Here is a 20862-nt window from a genome sequence, read left to right on the forward strand (position 1 = left end):
GATTATTAAATAATTGAGGTTTGTTCTAAACATTGGTACCGTATATACATGTTGAAATTGTTACTGTACATCAGCTGTAAACAGCCGTTTAGTGATGCTCACAATAAATACATCAATAAATACACAGACTGTTAATCTGTGACAGTGGAAAATAACTGTAATCTTTGCTTCTCTTAAAGCCCAAACCACACCAATGCAACTAGTTGCAACTCCTTGCAACAAAACAGTTTTAAGGTCAACCGCACCAATGCAACTCCATGCAACTGCCATTGGGAATAATGGTTGCAAGTAGTTGCATGTTGCAAGGAGTTGCATGGCGATCATTGGTGCGGTTTGGCCTTTAACCCCGGTCTCCAGTTTTCTCACCCATTAAAGACATAGTACAAAATAGGTTTTCAGAAAAAGAGTCAAAAAATATATGTATTTATATATTATACTGTATATTGCATATATTGCCCTCAAATGGCTCTTACAATTCCTATTCTATACATTGTGCCATGTTGACTGAGCATTGTAGTTTTCACTTACAATACAATAGGAGACAATTTGTAAGAACCTATCAAATGATGTAACCACATGATAATTATCTAACTTCAAGTAGATTTACAGCATTCATCTGCATTTGTCCTTTCCATTCCTGAGTTTGAGTTAAAATATAATTGAAACATCCAAAAATATCTCAGCAACAAAAAAAAATCAATTAGTTTTCCAGCACACATTTTTTCCAGCATTAGCCATACTACTTTACAGTAACTGGTAATCAAAATGATACCTTCAACCAACCTCAAAACGTTCAATGTTGTAATGATTTGCATGGTTTTTCCCCTCCCTCAACTAAACTTGAGGGACCTAATGGTTGCCAAATACTGACAGTCAGCTAAGTGCATTGTGCAAGCTACAATACTATAATAATACAGTACTGCCAATCAGGAAAGCTGTCTGAAAATAATCCTTTTGGCAGATATATCCTGACCGATATATCACATTATTCTGGCGTGCGTTCTTTGCTAAAACATTTAGCCTACATTTTAAATCCAAGTAGTTGTTTTGTGATGTATAATTCTCTCACGTTGAAAATACATAAAACCAATCAAACCACTTTGTGTAGCGGGATTGAATACAGAGCGATTATGTGAAATGCTTTACAAATGTGTAAAAAAGTAAGAATGGACAGTTGACAGTTCCATAAAGGACATGCAGCAGCTGACACATCCTGTGGACATGGGTATGGTTGACTCACTGCAGACTGGACTGGAATGGACTGGACTGGACTGGAAGGTTTACAGTCCAGTGGTTCTCAAAGTGGGGTCCAGGGACCCTCAGGGTTTTCTTAACCTGAGACTGTAACTCTGAGACTGTACAAATGGAACCCAATGTGCTCATAAGGGTCCCATTTGGTCTATTCTCAGAGTTATGGGATGCTTGAAATTAAAAAGTTGGAGAACCAGTGGTTCACAACTTCACACTACACTAGAGTACAGAACCAGAACTAGAGTATAGAACCAGAACTAACTCAGTTGCACCTTGATGGACCAAGCATCTGAGCAGACTGAAACAGCCTAGACTAGATCCACACAGACCAGACACGACCAAGCTAGATGATCTAGTCCAGTTCAGATCTACTAAAAACAAAGCGGACCAGACTAGACACATATAGCCTAGCCATAGATTAGTCCCAACCAAGGGAGATCATCACACCGTTTCACTGGGCCCAACAAAATGCAGCTTAGCAGATAGTGCAGGTCTTGGACTTCCCTCCACCGTCTGTTAAACACACACACACACACACACACACACACACACACACACACACACACACACACACACACACACACACACACACACACACACACACACACACACACACACACACACACACACACACACACACACACACACACACACACACACACACACACACACACACACACACACACAGATTATTGGTTAGTATTACACGGTTGACGGTTCGCACCATGGAAGAGGAACTGAGAAATGTAACATTTGTTATCTATTATCCATCCATCCATCCATCCATCCATCCATCCATCCACCCATCCATCCACCCATCCATCCACACCCACCCACCCATCCATCCATCCATCCATCCATCCATCCATCCATCCATCCATCCATCCATCCATCCATCCATCCATCCATCCATCCATCCCTCCATCCACCCACCCACCCATCCATCCATCCATCCATCCATCCATCCCTCCACCCACCCACCCATCCATCCATCCATCCATCCACCCACCCATCCATCCATCCATCCATCCATCCATCCTCCAACCTACCCAAGCATCTATCAAGCCATCCTTCAACCCGCTCATCCACCCACCCACCCATCCATCTCTCCAGGTCCATTACCTTCTTCACCACCACCCTCCAGTTTCTTCTTCTCGTCCTCTATGGCCTTCATCTTGGCAGTGTATACCTCAGCCTGCGCATTCCATTGTGATCTGTTGTGGTTCAGACCATCAAACATGGGCTGGATCTCCTTGTGGAACCTGGAAAACTCCTGACAGAAGACGACGACACATAGTGTCGACATTTTAATGAAGCTGTTTGAATACAAAAGTTTGAATAAATGTATTATTTTTTGCAATAATGTATTGTGATAAGCTGTGACACATTGTGAGCTTATAGATCAACTAGTTTTGCCGGAGAGATTTGATGTTGAGATTAAAAAAAAGAGACCTGACCCCAGTCAACTAAGTAAATATGGTTTAAGTGGTTAAGTGGTGGTTTACAAATGTATTTTAGTATACTCAGTATATCTACTGGTACCACACAGAGACAGATGACTTGTACAGTTACCTTGTATACAAATGAGCACACAAAATCAATGAACCCGCACTGCATCTTGGGTAGCTGCTCAGAACAATTTCTGTCCATCATAGGCTAAGAGTTGAAAAGTTGAAATGAGAGAGAGGGTGGGAGGGAGAGGGAGAGAGAGTGGGACACACACACACACACAAAACATTTCAATTTTGAAATGTAATCATGATATAGTATAATAATTATGAAAAGATGTGTGCTTAGCACAGAGGAAAGGCTGATAAAAAAGGCCCAAAAAACAGATGAGAATTAAGACAACAGAAAAAGGCAAGAAGAGAAGTAAATGTGGAGGATGGCACTTACAATGGGTTGTTGGTCTAGGACGGACCTCTCCAAGTCACCCTGTTCCCAGAACTCAGCAGCTACCATCAGAGCCACCTGAGAGAGAGAAATGCAGACGGAATGCTTAAAAAAGGAAATACTAGGGATTTTTTTATTAGAGTCTGACCTATACTATTATTATTTAACCATTTTTGTCAGACTTTGACTCTGACTGGCACCCCCGGCGGCCGGCACTTACCCTAACAAACCGCTACAACTGGTTTGGCCAATATATTACCATTATTTACCATTTTTCGACTTATTTGCTTGTTCGTTGATTCATTAAAGTTACTTCTTCTTTTCATATATTGAAATATACACTTAATCTGTAATCAATGTAATCTTTCTCATCTCAAGTTTTTCAAATATATTTAATGATTTTGCATGTCTCTTTCCCCCCCCTTTTTCTTAAAAAAACAAAACAATAATGGTCAAAACATCAACATTCGGTGGTCTAGCTCAGGAGTTCTCAACGTTTTAGGCTGGGGACCCACAGAAATGCTTTGGCCGTGTCTAGCTAGGTTCTCTACTAAATCTGGCATTGATTTACTTTGTATTACCTTGGAAGTGACATTTCAACCAGCTAAAACTCAGCACATCAATACTATTGTGTATTATTGTATTGTGAACAAGGCACCTATACAGGTGGCACATACAGTAACCAGTCAACTATTTGTCCACTTACTATTATCTTTTAACCATGCTCCTGGTGTAATTTCCTAGTGTAATTCCCTGTATCTTTAAAGGCTGTGAATGGCACCCACCTTGCTCTGTACCTCCCAAGGCTTGCAGATGGCTGATAAGTCACAGCCTGTCATCATCATGGCCCTGCAAGAGAGAAGGGTGAAGAGTGAGACAAAAATTAAGAAGACATTTGCAGACACAAACGAAGAAACTGAAGGTTTCAGCTCTTTTGAAATGGTGTATGGATGTGGTATGGTGAAATTTGAAGTGACAATGATAAGAAGGCAACATTGGAATAATCTGACAAAAGTGGAACAGGATAAATATTTTGCTGATACGTTATTGTCGTGAGGTTCTATCTCCTGATTGGATAAAATTGGTAACCCACCGGCAGAATAATATAGTAAGAGAGTGGCGACACTAGCGTTGACTCCCATTGTAACAATGGAATGCAGAAGTGCTCATTCTATCTCAATGGGATAGTTCCAGCCATAGGAGCAATGTTTGGAACTATAGCGTATAGCCCATAGGCACCCGCTTTGCGGCGAGATCAAAGCGTGTCGCTAATCTCCTACTCTACACCCTGCCCACCGGTACATTTATTTTCTGTTTAGCTTACTGAAGAGCTGGAGAAATGGGGGACCCATCTAACTGAACAAACACACTATATAGCAATGATTAGTATTACTATAGCAATGATTACTAAAAACAGTTTTTAGTTTTGGAAAAAAAAAGAAGAAAAAACACACTTACACCCCCTTTAATTTACTTTAATCTAAAGGTTTCAGTTGCCATATGTTTATTTTCATTTAATTATAATATGCATTATGTGTACACATTATAAATGCATAAAACTGTCCATAAGTCAACAAATTGAGTTTGTAAATTTATATTTTCTAACATTTTTGGCTAAACTTTCCAAGTCAATCCCTGCTTAAAATACATTAAAATACAAGTGATAACATGATACTGAACTGATACAACTCCACAATGTAACTGTGTTTGATTATCTATTATATCTCAACTCCCTGTGAGTTGATTTTGATTATGTACTGAAATTAATGGAAAATACTGGCTTCCTCAAAGATCATGGATGCTTGGGAAATGGTCAGCAGTAATGTTGAGTACCTATCCTATACGAGTGATAGTCAATAAGATAAACATTGTAGACCACCACTATTGGCATTTAAAATTTATTTTTTGTTGTTTTTTTGTGATACATACATAATAATTTCCTTTCTGGTGGGGTTGTTGGCAATGTAATCAGTTTGCGCTTTCTCGTCGGTCATAGGCTCTGTGGCATTCACAATGTTCTGGAACATGGTTCTTTTCCTGAGTGTGGACAAAAAAACAAACAGATAAGCAACCCATCAGTAGCCAGTTGCACATTAGTGGGATTTGCTGCCTCTTGCAGCTAAATTATTATTACGCTCACAGCTAGCAATCAGCTGATTCAAATCAGTGTGGCAGTGCAGTCCCACAGGGGAAGTGGTTATTATCAAAGGTGTCAGTGTAGAAATTGACAGGTTTAACGTAAACTCACTTAAAGTAAAGAGCTAGATCAGTGGCAATGATGCAAACGTCGAACAAGTGTTGAACGGTCTCAAACTGGCGCTTCTGGAGCTGGCTGAAGATGTTCAGGCTCTGGAAGACAAAATAAAGGCTTTGACATTGTTTCTTTGGTTGTGTGTATGTACAGTAACTCTCCTGACAGTCACCTTCAAATCATTTGGCAAGCAAATGTTTGCCTCCACTAATCATAATGGGCCCTCATCCCTAAACTGTTTCACCATGTTTTACTATTTTGAAAAACATTTTGAAATAGTTTGTTGTGTTGCGTTAGGACAGCGTCAAAAAAATTAACCGGGGCGAATGGGTGACGCCAAACGCAACCGTCGGCAGTGGAGCACCCTTCATTGATTAAATACAAATGTAACATTCCTTGCGTTGACCATGACGCGGCACTGACGGATGCCCGATGGCTGCAGTGGAGTTCGGCGTAAGGCGGCAGAGTTTACATGTAGAAGGATGAACACACTATTCATCTGTAATCTTAAAATGCAAAATATCTTCTTCTTCTGAAAACTAAAAGCTATTCCAGTTTCAATGTTTCTATTATAAATTGTGCCCTAACAATTTGAGGAAAGCGATTAGCAGCAAACATTTTAACTTTAGGCCTACCTCATCACAAATGTAACCTGTGTCACTTTTCAGTTGATTTATTTAGTGTTTTTCTTTTTCTTTTTAACATTTTGGATGAGCGTGGTTTGGATGTGCAATATGTTTATTGCGTTATATTTGCGTTTTATGGCCCAGGTAGCTACACTATATACTATCCAGGGTTCAACATTGCTTTAAAGAGTAAAGTATAAACTAGCAGAGGTGAGGGAACCTTACTGTACATGTAGTTTGTACTAAGTACACAAGCACACTCGCCTTTTTTGCAAGTTAACATGACCTTTGGGCCAGTAGAATATTACCTGTACTTGTCCTGTGCTCAAGTGCTTTTGAGACCGTAGTCACAAAAGACCCTGATGTGTGTTTGAATGTGCTATTTGTAACACTTTGGATGTTCTAATGATTAGCGCATTTTGTTAATTGTACCTCATCAGCCTGGATTGTCTTGCTGAATTCCAAATGGTGTCTCTCCATGATGGAGCTACCGTGAAGTTTGGCAAGAGGAGACCCACTCCTAAATAATGGAAACACAAGAGAGACCGAAACAGATGGGATGAGGATAAGATATAATATTGGAAACATGCATAACACCACAAATGAAAGTGCTAATGTGGAATGCTTGACCAGGAATACAAATAATGAATTGCATTTTTATAGCGCTTTTCCAAGTGCTCAAAGCGCTTTACAATGGTTCATTCATTCATACATTGGGAGGTGAAGCGGCGAACAGTCAACGCCAGCGTCCTCACTTCCCACATTCACACACCAATGGTGGCAACCACTGGAGGCAAGGTGGGGTTCAGTGTCTTGCCCAAGGACACTTCGACATAACCGCCGACCCATGGATCATTGGACGACCTGCTCTACCTCCTGAGCCCCAGCCGCCCCGTCAATGAGTGGAGTAACATTAGTAAGCATGTCATTAAGGGTGTATTCTAGATACAGGCCAGGGATAGTGACCACAACCTTGACATTGAAACAGAACATTTAAATATCTGGCCAGAGAGAACAGAATGTGTGACCGTTTCTAGTTAAAAACTCTTAAATAATGAATACATTTTGTGCCTGGATCATGTGTCTAAATCTGCATTCAACAACAGACAGCATTACAGGCAAACACTATTATGGAAAGCCACAAGGCATTATGATCTATGTAACACACACACACACACACACACACACACACACACACACACACACACACACACACACACACACACACACACACACACACACACACACACACACACACACACACACACACACACACACACACACACACACACACACACACACACACACACACACACACACACACACACACACACACACACACACACACACACACACACACAGGCAAAGAGAGTTTGAACTTGCTTTGTCTGGTAGAGGTTGTTAGTTCCTCTGTGGTCAATATCATGGCAGAATGCAGCGGCCACCATGGCAAACGCATCCAAATCTGAGAAATACCTCCTCAACTTCCCTGTCTATGGAAAAAGATGGAGAGAGAGAGAGAGAGAGAGAGAGAGAGAGAGAGAGAGAGAGAGGCGTTTAGTTTTAGGCCTAAGGGTGTGTGTCAATGGAGTGTTTTGATTTATTAGACAGGACGCTGTGTAGATAGACTGAGGGGAAACTGAGGGCATTCCAGCTGGAATCAAACCTGGGACATTGCTATTATGTTGTCAAGGCACCAACCCAGACAGCAAGAAAAACGTAAAACTGGCACATCCGTTGTACGGCATGTGCAGGACAGTGGATCATGGAAGGATAAATATATATATAGGTCTGTATACTGAGACTTTTCAACAGCTCCAAATCAAAGCGTTATTGATTCACGTTTTGACATAATATATATCGTCTTCTGAAGAAGTTGTTTGCATATCGCTTCCTGCATGAGACAGATTGTTAGAAACACCCACTAACAAAATACCCTGAAGCTGAGAATTCAGGCAGAAGCTCAGATCATCTTGTTAGAATCACCTGCTCTCAGTTAGATGGAGAAGATGAGGCAGATTAACGAACACGCCTTTGAGATAAGCCGCGGGACAAATCAGACTATGCAAGAGGAGCTTGCAGCTCAATATTACAGAGGTCTTAATATGCACACAGGATTTTACAATTCAAGTCCAATTAAAACACCAGACTGGTGCTCATAGACATAAATACTGTGCCGCTGATCAATGCTGTAACAGAACATTTGCCTGAGTTATAAATTAATAAATAAATAAATCAGTTTTATAACCATTACGGTTACTACGGTACTGTAAGATAAGGTGTTTTGATGTGAAAACCAATGTCGGTCATTTGCAATAAACCGAAACCATGTGAAATTCCGTTGAGAATTCAGCGAGTTGTTGATGATTTTAATAGTGGAGAGACCTCCTGTTTCAATAGACATACATGGGACAGGCCTGGGCCATGGTGGCTCAGTGGTCCAGGCACCTTGGCTGGTAATCCAGCCTGGCAGTGTGCCGCGGGTTCGACTCCCGATCCCGACGGCCTTTACTGCATGTCTTCCCCCCCATCTCTCTCCCCATTTCCTGTCAGCCTACTGTCTGTCCCTCCATAAAATAAAAGGTGAAAGCCACAAAAAAAATCATTAAAAAATAGACATACATGGGACATACAGGCATTAGGAGTAGGATTGTCCCGATGTGATCGGAAATCGGGGCAGATCGCGTCATTTTCAAATGCTCGGAATCGGATTGGGAGCAAAAACACGTGATCAGGACATCCCTAGTATTGATATTATATCCATACTGGATATTGTCTGTGATTTTGGATATTGTACTATTGTGATAACATGTTCTATAAAAATATAAATATCGGATCGGGGAAAATTGGTATTGGCAGATAATCAAAATCACATGATCGGAATCGGATCGGGAGCAAAAAAACGTGATTAAGAGGTATACAAAATATGGCGGTCACGATGACACATCGCTCCAATGACCAGCAGTGGCCAATTGGTTCTGCATTGCAGTTTGTTTTGTTTTGTTCTGTTTTTAACTCTCCACTGTTACTGTCACTTACACTGACTTGCGAGTCTGGCATTTTAGACCATGTGCCATAGATTGTCTAAATAGGGCCCATAGACTATGTCCATGGCCCAATGTCCATGTCTAATGCCATGTACATAGGATGGTGCTGGAAGGCTTACGACAAATGAGAGCTAGACAACATCCAACAATGGTTTGGAAACAGGGATCAAATCCAGGACTATGTAATCGTGCAATGAATTAACTGATTTAAATGACAATGAAATGACAAATGATTGCTGTGAAGTCATACCTGTAGTAGACAGAACATGGTGTGGCCAACGTTGAAGCCATGCCTCCAGTTGTGGTAGGTGATGTCACGGTAGCCCTTCCGAACTGTGTACATCCACTTGACCAAAGTCTGAGAGCGAGAAACAGGGAAAAGAGACAAAGGACAGAGGAAGGTACGTAAAAGGAAGAGAGTGGAAAGAGAAGAGGGAAACGGAGGAGATTGTAAAGGGGTGGGGGGGGGGGGGGGGACAGTGAGACAGATTGTAAAGGGGTGGGGGGGACAGTGAGACAGATTGTAAAGGGGTGGGGGGGGGGGGGGGGACAGTGAGACAAAGACATATGGGACACATATCCAGGTGGAAAAGGAGAAAGGGAAAAAGAGAGTAAAGCAGAGTGAGACCAAGTAGATGTGTTCGCATTGGTCATTCATCAGTTCTTCAAAGTAAAAGAGATTCTTCAGCGATTGTGGTAACAAGCAATATCTACATTGATGCTTGGGCTTCTGTATTGAGCTGAATTGACCAATGGACTGACTGACTTAGTTTGAATGATGGATTTGACTGACTGACTGACTGACTGAAATATTGTACCTCTGCTGGGACTTTGAATTTCTCGATGACGTTGAGCTCGAAGAAAATGCGTATGCCGGTCTTGATGAGGTCAGTCTCTGAGCTGGGGAAGTCACTGAATCCGAAGTTGTATATATCTTCCCCATGGACATTATTCGCTGGAGGGATGGTGGATCTCTGGAGAAAAACACAACACAATCAATCAAAACATGAGTCAGTCATATTATACTCATGAAGGTTTCATTCAAAAAATACCATGAAATTGTGTCTCTATTAAAGTCCTGAGACCCAAAAGATATAGAGCACTATCTTGCGCCACCCATTTTAGCCATTTTTACTTACTTTACTTACTTATCCTCTTTGTCCCGGTTAGGGCATAAGGCCGCATTTGCCATTTTTTTTTACTATTTTGAAAAACCTTTTAAAATAGTTCAAATAGCCGATCTATAAGTTCATAATTGTGTCAATGTAGATCGGGCTAGTTGAACTATTTTAAAATGTTTTTCAAAATAGTAAAAAATGGCAAATAAGTTTAGGGGTAAGGGGTGGCGCAAGATAGTGTCTCCCTGGGACTCAAACTGACACTCAAACAAAAACTCCATTAGGAATAAACCTACAAGCTCACAACATATAGTGATGATGCGATGTGTTGTGAACTTGTAGATATATTATTTACTTTAATAGAAATTATTTAAAAAAATGTTTGATTTTCTTTCTGAATGTTTTATTTATTTTTCCACCGATTTTTGAAAATCTTTTTGAAATAATAAAGCATTATTTACTCCCAACCCAAAACATGTATGAAACAGGTGAAACATACCAAGAGCTTATACATCTCCTTCTGGTCACAGTCTTCCGGTTCTGCATCAAACTTCTGTTTGGTATTCTGATGCAAAACAGAAACTATTTACAATTTAGGCATTTAGCAGACGCTCTTAATCCAGAGCGATTTACAGTAAGTATTCATAATGACATTTATGCTGAAACGTTTACATGGGCACTCTCCTATCTGGAGTAACCTAAAACATTCATGTAAAAGTGCAAAATATGTTTTCACATGCTACACATAATTACAACACTTCATATTATCTGTCCAGTTAGCAACCTAGTATTAACCAATTATTTATTTCACATTATTGGATTAAAACAAATATTGTCCCAAATATATAATGCATTTTAATCATCTTCGTGATGATGAACTCACTGATCTTAAACACTAGCTGTCAAATATATATTAGTCATACCAAGTCACTATTAGATGGTTCATTAAGCACTTAGCTAGCCACATTTCAGTATGGTAGGCATATTTAACAAGATATGCAACAGCAAAAGAATATATAGCAAAATAATATAACTACCATAACTCCTTCATCAATACCATAAAACGCTGTGACCACTTAATCAGATGTCAAGTAGCCAAAGTGTTAGTTCTTATGTAATTTAAATATGTAATTTTGGTACAGTTTAGAATGCTGAAGAAACCCTGATCTAAAGTTCCAACACCAACTGACCATGATGGTCTGCATCTCAGCCGGGGTGCATCTGGCCTGTGTCAGGAGCATCTCCTGGGCAATGTCTTTCCTCCACTCCATGCGGTTCAGCTTGTCATAGGTGTCACAGTTCAGTACAGACCAGCCCAGGAACTGGGTCAGGGACTGCAAGATAACAATAAATGAAAGAAGGAGGTGTCATGTATAATGAATAGGAAAACTGGACTACATTGTTCGCTTAATCGCTGACTGCCTGCCTGATTGAAATATTACAGGGAGATAAAGAGAGAAAACATTTTGCCAGAGAAAACGACAATGCACAAGGAGTATGACCTCAGTGATCTGTTCGTCGTGCTCATCAAATGGTCTTCCGTCTTTCCTGTTGAAGAACGTGGCAATGCCCACAATTTCTTCCTTCTTGTTGCATATGGGCAGGGACAAGACATTCTTGATAATAAAGCCACTGTCATCCACTGCAACTTTCTGAAATGCAATTGAACAGAGAATGTGTTGAACTCAAGGTTATGGGGCGTGTCTGTCAAATAGCCTGCACAAGAACGATATAAACCTCTCCTCACCTGGAAGGCGAAGTATTCATCTGCGGCCACGTTCATCATGTTACAAATCTGCAAGCAGAGGTAAGAATACATCACATAATGTTACATTTCACTGCTTTGTAAATAGTTTGTTATACTGATTGAGAATGGCCCATCAGCGGCCATGTCAGACTTACAAAGGCATTCTCTGACACATAGGTTGGCAGTCCACTGACCAGAGCCCAGTGATCTACAGGAGGATTACTGAGAGAGAGAGACAGAGAGAGAGAGACAGACAGACAGACAGACAGACAGACAGACAGACAGACAGACAGACAGACAGACAGACAGACAGACAGACAGACAGACAGACAGACAGACAGACAGACAGACAGACAGAAGTGACTTGCACCATTTTTTTGAACAATGCTGGAAATGAATTCAAGTTTTGAGAGTCAGTATAATTTGTTGTTAAATTATTTCAGTTGTAAATTCTAGACGCAACTTAAATGAGACTGAGTAATGCATCCATTACAATGGCCACAGCTGGACCAGTAAATAAATGTTATACAGAGTAGTGATAATTTCAACATTTCAACATAGGCCTACAGTACATCTGTTTTCCTTCGCCACAAGGGCTGCACTACACAAGTCCCTGACTTGGATTTTACTCACGGTATGACTTTGATTTCTTCTTTCTCGCCTTCCAGGAGGTAGTCAATAATCTTATAAAAGATTACTTCCTGCAAAAAAGGACGTCCTATTAGCTTAAGCTCCTGGTAAACAAGTAATTAGCTCCAAACTCCTCAAAAGAAAAATAACTAGAAAAAGTGCCCTTCTGGGCACAGGTCTCCACCAGGAGGATAGGACTGTGTGAGATGTTTGGCAAAATGTTTAGGAGTAATATAATCATGTTTTTTTGTTTGTTTGTTTTTTACAACAATTTTCTTCATTTTGTTGAGGAAATGCAGAGCCAGATCACTCAGAGCATCTCTGAGGCTAGAATTCTGGATGAGCAGGACATGTGCAGCATTTTGAACGAAACGGGCCACTCCTGAAAACTTTGGAAGGCAATGTTAGCCAATCAGTGTAGAATCTGAGAAATACAACAGACTCGTCTTGATCACATGACTACAGAGATCATGTGTACCGATTTGCGTGAGATTTGGATGAAATCTGTGCGACTAACATAAGCAATGTGTTTAGCAGAAATCGGCCTCATGGTGGCGCTATAACCGGCAGATGTGGAGGGATGCAGGGACAATGTTTTTCCATGGACTCATACATAAGTTGTATACAGATTGATGCAGTTATAGCTAAAAACAGAAATTGGCCTGTTATAGCGCCACCATGAGGCTGATTTGGAAAAAGAATGAGTGGCATGTCGTCCTCTGCCTAGTGGAAATGTGCGTGTATAATTTCACGGAAATTGCACTGTGTTTGTGATTTGTGGCATTTTGTTCGAAACGGACCAATCATGTGAGTTTTGGAAGCCAATATTAGCCAATCAGGATGGAAGATGGAAAATGGTGCAGATCCGTGTTGATCACATGACTATGGAGATAGTGTATACCGAATTGTGTGATGTATGGATAAAATGTGTACGAGTAATCTACAGAAATGTGTTTTGCCTAAATCGGCCTCATGGTGGCGCTATAACAGGCCGTTGAAGAATATTTGGGGCAGAGGTTCGTCGTTGGCATCCAGGGAGTGTGTGTGCAAAGTTTGGCATGGATCGGACCAACGGTGGCGGAGATTAGCTGGTAACGGACGGACGGAAGGAAGGACGGACGGACGGACACACACACGGACGGAGTGCAAAACATAATCTCTCCCCATGCCTTCGGCCTGGTGGAGACAATTATATAGAGTCTGACATAGAGAACAACAGTGTGGTCGACCTTAACTGTTGATAGTAAGCTACTGTGTGCAGTTTGTGAACAAAGCTACAAAAATCACAATCCGGAGTTCTGTGGATAACTTTGTTTTATTTTTAAATATCTTCAACCCAACTTTCACATTATTATTTGCACTTTTGCTTCACCAGGGCCTTTCAGACTTTCATGGACAGAGGTGCATGGTTCTGTTTTGTGATGTCATGCACATAGCAGCATGAGCTGTGATTGATCTACTATTGAAGTAATCTTTCAAGAGAGCACCACTGCCCTGGGAGGAAGTGGACTAAGAAAGAGGAGGAGCCAAACCAAGTTCCTGTTTCTACAAAAAAGTGAAAGTGGTGCCTCAGAGGCACCCCCTTTCTGCCTTTCCCTCCTTCTTTTTTTTTAACCCAGATTGCTATTGAAGAGACATGGAAGAGACGCTGATGAAGGCTGGATAGCCGAAACGTTTGTCATGGTTTGAAATACAGTCTTGGTGTGTGCGACCCATCTCCTTGATCCTGATATGTTGTAAATCGGGTGGCGCACCTACAGTCAGAGCGCGGGGGTCATATGAAGATTGATCTATTGAAGAGACATAACATCTCATTGTATAGATAACAAAGGCACTCAGGATGATGTTACATGCCATGACTTGCCATTAGTTGGACATTTTTATCCAAAGTTCCCCGCACTGATTGCATACTGTGCATTTTCATGACAAGACAGAGCACATTTGTACTGGACAACAAAGCCTCAAGGATGGATCACTAAACTTAGGAGGAGGTATTATAAGAATTTGGGGAATGTGACAGATATGATTGGAAGCTTCTTACCCTGCCATCTGGGGTCTTTGGCCCCTTGTAAGGCTCCACATCTCCCAGTTTTACTGGCCACTCATCATAGAATTCCTGGAGTTAACAAACAATTAACATAACAAAAATGTTAAGCACTTGTACATGCATTGGATTATATATACCGGTAAAACTTGGCAAAAAGTCTGACTTATTTCTATGTGGTCCTAATAAGACAGACAGGGACATGCATGGACACCAATATGCAAACTCACTAAGACTATATTATTCTGTTGTTCCTCCAAATCCTTTGCATTAACTTTTCGTTCCATAGCCATTGTTTAAAATCTATTGAAAGCTGCAATCCATAACTTTTATGTCCAACCCAGGATTCAAACCCGGGTCTCGTACCAAAGTTTGAACATATTGTGAAACAAGGCATCCCTGCTTGGTCAAAGGTTGATTGCCCTTATACGTTTCAGACAATACTAACAATACAAACAGGTGCCTGTTTGTATTGTTCCTGAGTAGATCAAGCAGCGGTTTAGTACGATTAAAATATAAATCCTTTAAATAATGATTGATTCATTCAAATACGTTTGGGATAGCAGCTTTAAGCTAATGCAACCCTCGATTCCTCAAAGGCCACACAGTATATTCAGCAAAATCTACCTTCTCTTTGGTCATGTCCAGGAGGCCCACTGAGTACCTCTCACAGTTGAGGTAGATTCTGACCGTGTAGAGCGCTTTGTGGAACTGTCTCTCAATATCCGTCAACTCTTCAAAACACTTGCTAGCGGACCACAGCAGCACCTGGTCAAAGCAAGCGGGGAACATGAGTCATCAATGTCAAATGATTTGATCTTTTTCATAGAATTGTGTACATCTGCTGTCCCCTCCCCGTCTATTAATGGTTCGGTTTGGTCTTTGAGTCTATAGCCCAGTGAAATCAACATTGTAATGTTCACTTCTCAAACTTCACCGACCCAAAAAGGCTGGTCTCTGTATGATTGTATGCAGAAAACCCAATGTCACAGATTTATCAATTAAATAAAGTAATTGATTAGTCGATCAATTATATTAGTTAACTAAGAATTTCTTTAGTCGAGGACAGCCCTGAAATTGTGGATGATGATGTGCATTTGGTGAGATGCTGGGGGCCAAATGTAAACTCAAGCTTTGCTAGATGTCCTTTTTTATTCTTTTGAAAAACTGTATAAAAACAATCTAGTATTATTATTATTTATTTATTTTTCTCATTGTTTGGGAAACACTGTTATAAATGATTTACCTGACTCCTTCTGGTCTCCACGTTGAACATGTAAGCTGTATAATGCTGCAGAGAAATCACCTGGGCGAAGTTCATGTACTTATGGAAGAGCTGATGATCAAATCAGATTAGAGAAAGGGAACAGAAATAACATTGTCAACACACTTTGCACGTGGGCTTCAGGTCAGATAACAATAATAGCTTAAATGTATATAGCTGCATAACTGCATTTTACACTGATGTGGGTTCTAGAATCCCAAAGTGTCCATTGGATTTTCAAAATATTGGACCTTGTTATTGTAGATAGAGCAAATAGTTAATTTACTATGGAGACATTGAAATAAATTCAATGGAAGGATTATTATTATTAATTCCCATTGACAATGAATGGACAATTTTACATCATAGTGTAAACACAATCATTGCGTAACACAAACATTGATGACGAAGGTGAGGATGCAAATTGTGATTGGCCGGAATGAGATGATGTATGATGATGTACGATGATCACTTTTTTTGATTTTTGAGTGGTGCAAACCACTCCAACAACCAGCTTTGTTGAGTGGTGCAAACCACTCCAACAACCAGCTTTGTCTGTATCTATGTTTGTGTACCTGTGTACGTGTCCGTGCACAGGTGAGCATGGTTGCTATGGTTAGTGTGTGACGTCACTGACATAGCTGGCTATGGTTAGTGTGTGACGTCACTGACATAGCTGATCAGACTATATAAGACCTTGCACCACTCAGTTCACACGGGTGTGATTTTTTAAGATATGGGAAGGATTTCGTTTAACGTAAATCACATATTAGCACCACTTCCACCAAGTGTCTATTAAAAATCACACCCGTGTGAACTGAGTGGTGTAAGGTTTTATATAGCATGATCAGCTGTGGTCTGACGTAATGTCTAACGTAATGAAATAAGGTAAGGTATTATGTAGCCTGATCAGCTATGATCTGACGTAATGAAATCACACCCGGATGTGATTTCACAACTGGCTTTTTCTGTGCAGAGAAAATGACCATGGTTGCTACGGTCATCCAGTTCACCCGGGTGTGATTTAATTACGTCAGAAATTATTTTGAACATAGCAACCATGCTCATTTTTTTCTGCACACAAAAGCCAGTTGTAGGAGTGGTTTACACCACTCAAAAAGCTTAATGTCTATTCCATAACGGTGTCGCTTGCCGAAAGGTGTCTTTGTGGCTGGTTACAAGTTACAACATTGTACTTGTATAAATTAGGTTTAACACAGCTGACAAGACAGCAGAGCTTAAGGTTTATATAGACACTATGAATCGTGATGTCATGCAATGAATGGGGTTAAAAAAAGGATGTATTTATTTAGGAAGCAACAAACCATTTTCAAAAGCAAATGCTAATAGTAGCCTATTATAGCTGATACTTCATTAATCAAAGCTCAGTGACGATAGTAGCCTACACAAGGGTTGAACTAGGGCTGAGTGGATCAAATATGATATGACTTGCACTACACTACATTTCAAAGACAAATATTACACTTTTGACTCCACGACATTTGTAGGAAGGGAACAAAGTACCTTATAATAACTACTTACCGGTAAGCCCTATTTCAAACTACATAATCATAAAATGCAGTATACAGTACTTAACCTCAAGTACACATTTGAGGGAGCAACTTTCACTTCTAGTTGAGTCATATTTGACCAGGCGTATAACACTCAAGTATTGAGATCGAGTACTACATGTGTTCTCATCTGCTTACCGCCTCATCATCCTTGCTGAACTCTTCAGCTCCTATTTTGTTGAGTGCCATGACAACTCCAAGGCATTCCTTTTCGGCCAGCATGGGGAAGGTGAGCATGTTTTTGGTCTTGTAACCCGTCTGTTTGTCCACAAAATCACTGAATTTTGAGTTCTAGGATGTGAAAAGAGGAGACAGTGTTTATGAATCCGAAGACATAAGCTATACACATACAAACAATTGACATTTGTAAATTAATGCCCCTGGAGTTCCTAGATGTTAACATAGCCTATTTTCCATTATTTGTCCATATTCAACAAACCAATTACATAAAGAATGTATAGCCTTTAAGGCATACTATTCCCATATGATTGTCTAAAGGCCACTGTTGCAGTCTCTTATGTCATGTACACGGATAATATTGTTCCCAATGCCATCCATGGTAATAATAGTAGTTCTATGGGGCACAGAGGCCTATAACTATTACAATTACTTTCAATTTATGTAATATCAAAGTCTAAAGTATAATTGCCTCATCTTCCACGCAAGAAATGTGTCGCATATTAACTCAATTTCAATTTGAATATCCTGCGTATTGTGCGTAATGTCTTGGACAGCAGCTTTACGCACGCTGCGCACATCCAACCTTGATGGACCACTCACCTTTGTAACATCTGGAACGTTTTGTGGCTTTTTGCAGTGTGCAGTGTAGCCGACAATACCGATGTCGGTGGGGAAAACAATTTCGGAATCGGGATTGACCAGGTTTTTATCATAACTGGAGGTTGGCGTTATGTCAAACAAGCAGGAGGCGAGCTCAGGAATACCGTTTCTGGATCTGCATAAATAATAACTGAACCTGTCGGCTTGTATTAACACACATATTCTCTGCAGCACTTTATGCAGGGATTTCTCATGGACTCCCCCGGGCATCAACTCTTTGACCAGGTCGAAAATGATCGCGGATTCCTGGACAGCGGAGACATCCTTGAAGGAAGCTGTATCCTTGATTTCAAGAGGTGCCGCAAAAGCGGCCGTCAGTGCATCAGCGCGTACCTTCTTATCAAAGTATTCTTTGGCGAATTGAGGGTTGTTCTCCAAGAATTTCTCCACGCTATCCTTGTCCGCCATTTTGAAGCGATGTGTGTATTTTATTCCGTATTCTCCCCTCTTACAGAAGCATCACCACGCTGGTGGTTGATCACCAGTGCATCCTCTTCTGTGGTACTGAAGAAATCACCGAACCATCCAGCAGCCTCCTGCCAGCAGAATAGTTGGCTTAGCAGCTGAGAGGATCAAAGTGGCCGCTAATTAATGTGACGTCATGACATTAAAAGCCCTACTTAACCCGCAGATCCTGGTAATTAATGTTGGACAATCCTCTATTGGGAGAGAAAGCTGAGACAGAAAGTCTGTTGTCAGGTCGAGAGAGTGTCATGTCAGAGGAGACACATGGGACATGCATGCATGTGACTGTATTCAGAATCATTTATCATTAAATTGTGCTGAAGAGGGAACAATGGAAAATAAAATAGGACAGTGTACGTGTGCATAAAATCAAGCCGACAGTACATTCATCTATATTATTAACCAACCACACTGTGGTTGGTTAATAATAGACTCCAGCTCAGTGGCCTTATGGCCTTGTGTGTCCACCCTGAGATTGGGAGGTCGGGGTTCAATCCCTAGCCGGGTCATAGACCGACTATAAAAATGGGACCCAGTGCCACCCTCCCTGCTTGGCATTCAGCATCAAGTGTTGGATTGGTAAGTCCCTGCGACAAACTACCGTCATGTCTAAGGGGTGTACTTGTACATCAAGCTGCCTCACGCTACAGAAACAGTGTCTGTCTGGTTGACTGGCTGACTGGCAAGACAAGGGATGTTCTGTACATTTCTACTGTAGGGATGGAATGCTTATCAACAATATACCGGCCAAAGTTCCACTGCGGTTAACCCAGTTGTTTGACCGTGAAGGTTTTTCTTTGAGGGTATGCCCAGCTTTGTGTGTCTGTGTACCACGGAAATGATTTGATTGGCTGAGCTAAGTAAAGGTGCATATACTAAGGTGGTCATACATCGCGACTGGCTGGCACCTTGTCGGTCCCTTACCAGCACAGAGGAGGAGCAGATGGAGGCAGCGAGTCCCTCTACACACCAGATGTCCCTCCCCTGGGGACACCATAGCCGCAGTGCCCTGGGAAGAGTAGGAGGCTTATCCCAGTTACCTCTGGACCTCTCTGTGACTTTATGCCAAGGGATTTCAAAGTTTGACCCAAATGCAGGCAGACAGACACAAAAACCTGAAATGACAGCAGACTAAGTCTCGTACTCACTACTCACACATATAATAGAACAGAGTGACACATGAACAGGTAATGAAAACAAAGTATCTGACAAACACTCAATTAAACAAACTGCTTCTGACATACATACTATAGGGCGAGGCTTCCCTCACTTTGAGTGGCACCGACCGAACGCGGAAGCTACAGGTGTCTTTCTGACAGAATTACCACTATGCTACGAGGTGGCTGGCAGAATGGGTTTTCAGCACATGGTAGAAGATGACAACGCCCAACTCAACGCCCAAATCCCCGCCCAGTAGGGGAGGGAAGCCTCGTCCCGTATTTCCCCATTATTTCTGTCAGAAGCCGGTAAGGGCTGATTTTACCCTTTTGCCTACCCGAGCGATGTACATTGGATACTTATGGTCAAGAAGTATTTATAGTAACTAGTTATGTAGTACATCAGATTTTTTTTTATTGTCACATCACAGGTTTTCAGGTGTAAAACAGTGGGTGAAATTTGTTTTTGTGCATACGTTCTGTTTTTGTTTGGGAGAGAGAAAACAATGTAAATCCCAAATGTTCTAATCTGTTATTCATTTTACTATAAATAAATTAGTGAAACTCAACATTTGATCATTTTGATCAATATTGTATCCTTGTTTTTATTTTTGGTGGATAGTGGCTGAGGAGAGGCTTCCCAGTATGCCTAGTCGGGGCACTCGTTATTGTTCTGCTTATTGTGTCATAAGTTCTGTTATTGTGTCATAATTTGACTTGGGGAATGTGTTATATTGCTTAATGTCATTGATTTATGTATTTTATATCAGTGTATTTGGGGAGAAAGCATGGGCGTTAGGCCGAGGTGTAGGGAGAACACCCTCCCCTCCGGGACTGGGTTTTGATTTGGTTTAGTTTCTGTGTGCTTGACAGCCACAAATGAAACCGTATCCCTATCATGCTTGGCATCCATTAAAAAAAACAAAAAAAAACAATGAAAGTTATGAATACAAATCAA

General features: G+C 41.0%; 1 protein-coding gene across 1 annotated transcript; it reads right to left on the reverse strand.

Annotated features, from left to right (window-relative positions):
• Positions 1 to 1648: 1648 nt before the first annotated feature.
• Positions 1649 to 18690, reverse strand: pde6c (phosphodiesterase 6C, cGMP-specific, cone, alpha prime; the record flags this gene model as incomplete). The annotated part of the gene is made up of 22 exons (XM_079492734.1): positions 1649 to 1764; positions 2374 to 2524; positions 2824 to 2907; positions 3148 to 3222; positions 3930 to 3993; positions 5074 to 5181; positions 5393 to 5493; positions 6454 to 6541; positions 7378 to 7514; positions 9319 to 9426; positions 9887 to 10042; positions 10686 to 10751; positions 11377 to 11520; positions 11689 to 11838; positions 11934 to 11981; positions 12089 to 12155; positions 12567 to 12634; positions 14605 to 14679; positions 15235 to 15375; positions 15854 to 15943; positions 17581 to 17733; positions 18223 to 18690. The coding sequence occupies 22 exons, from the start codon at positions 18688 to 18690 to the stop codon at positions 1727 to 1729; spliced, it is 2580 nt and encodes an 859-aa protein (XP_079348860.1). The 3' UTR covers positions 1649 to 1726.
• Between the last annotated feature and the right edge of the window lie 2172 nt (positions 18691 to 20862).

This window comes from Electrona antarctica, assembly GCF_951216825.1.
Source record: "Electrona antarctica genome assembly, chromosome: 22".
NCBI lineage: Eukaryota > Metazoa > Chordata > Actinopteri > Myctophiformes > Myctophidae > Electrona > Electrona antarctica.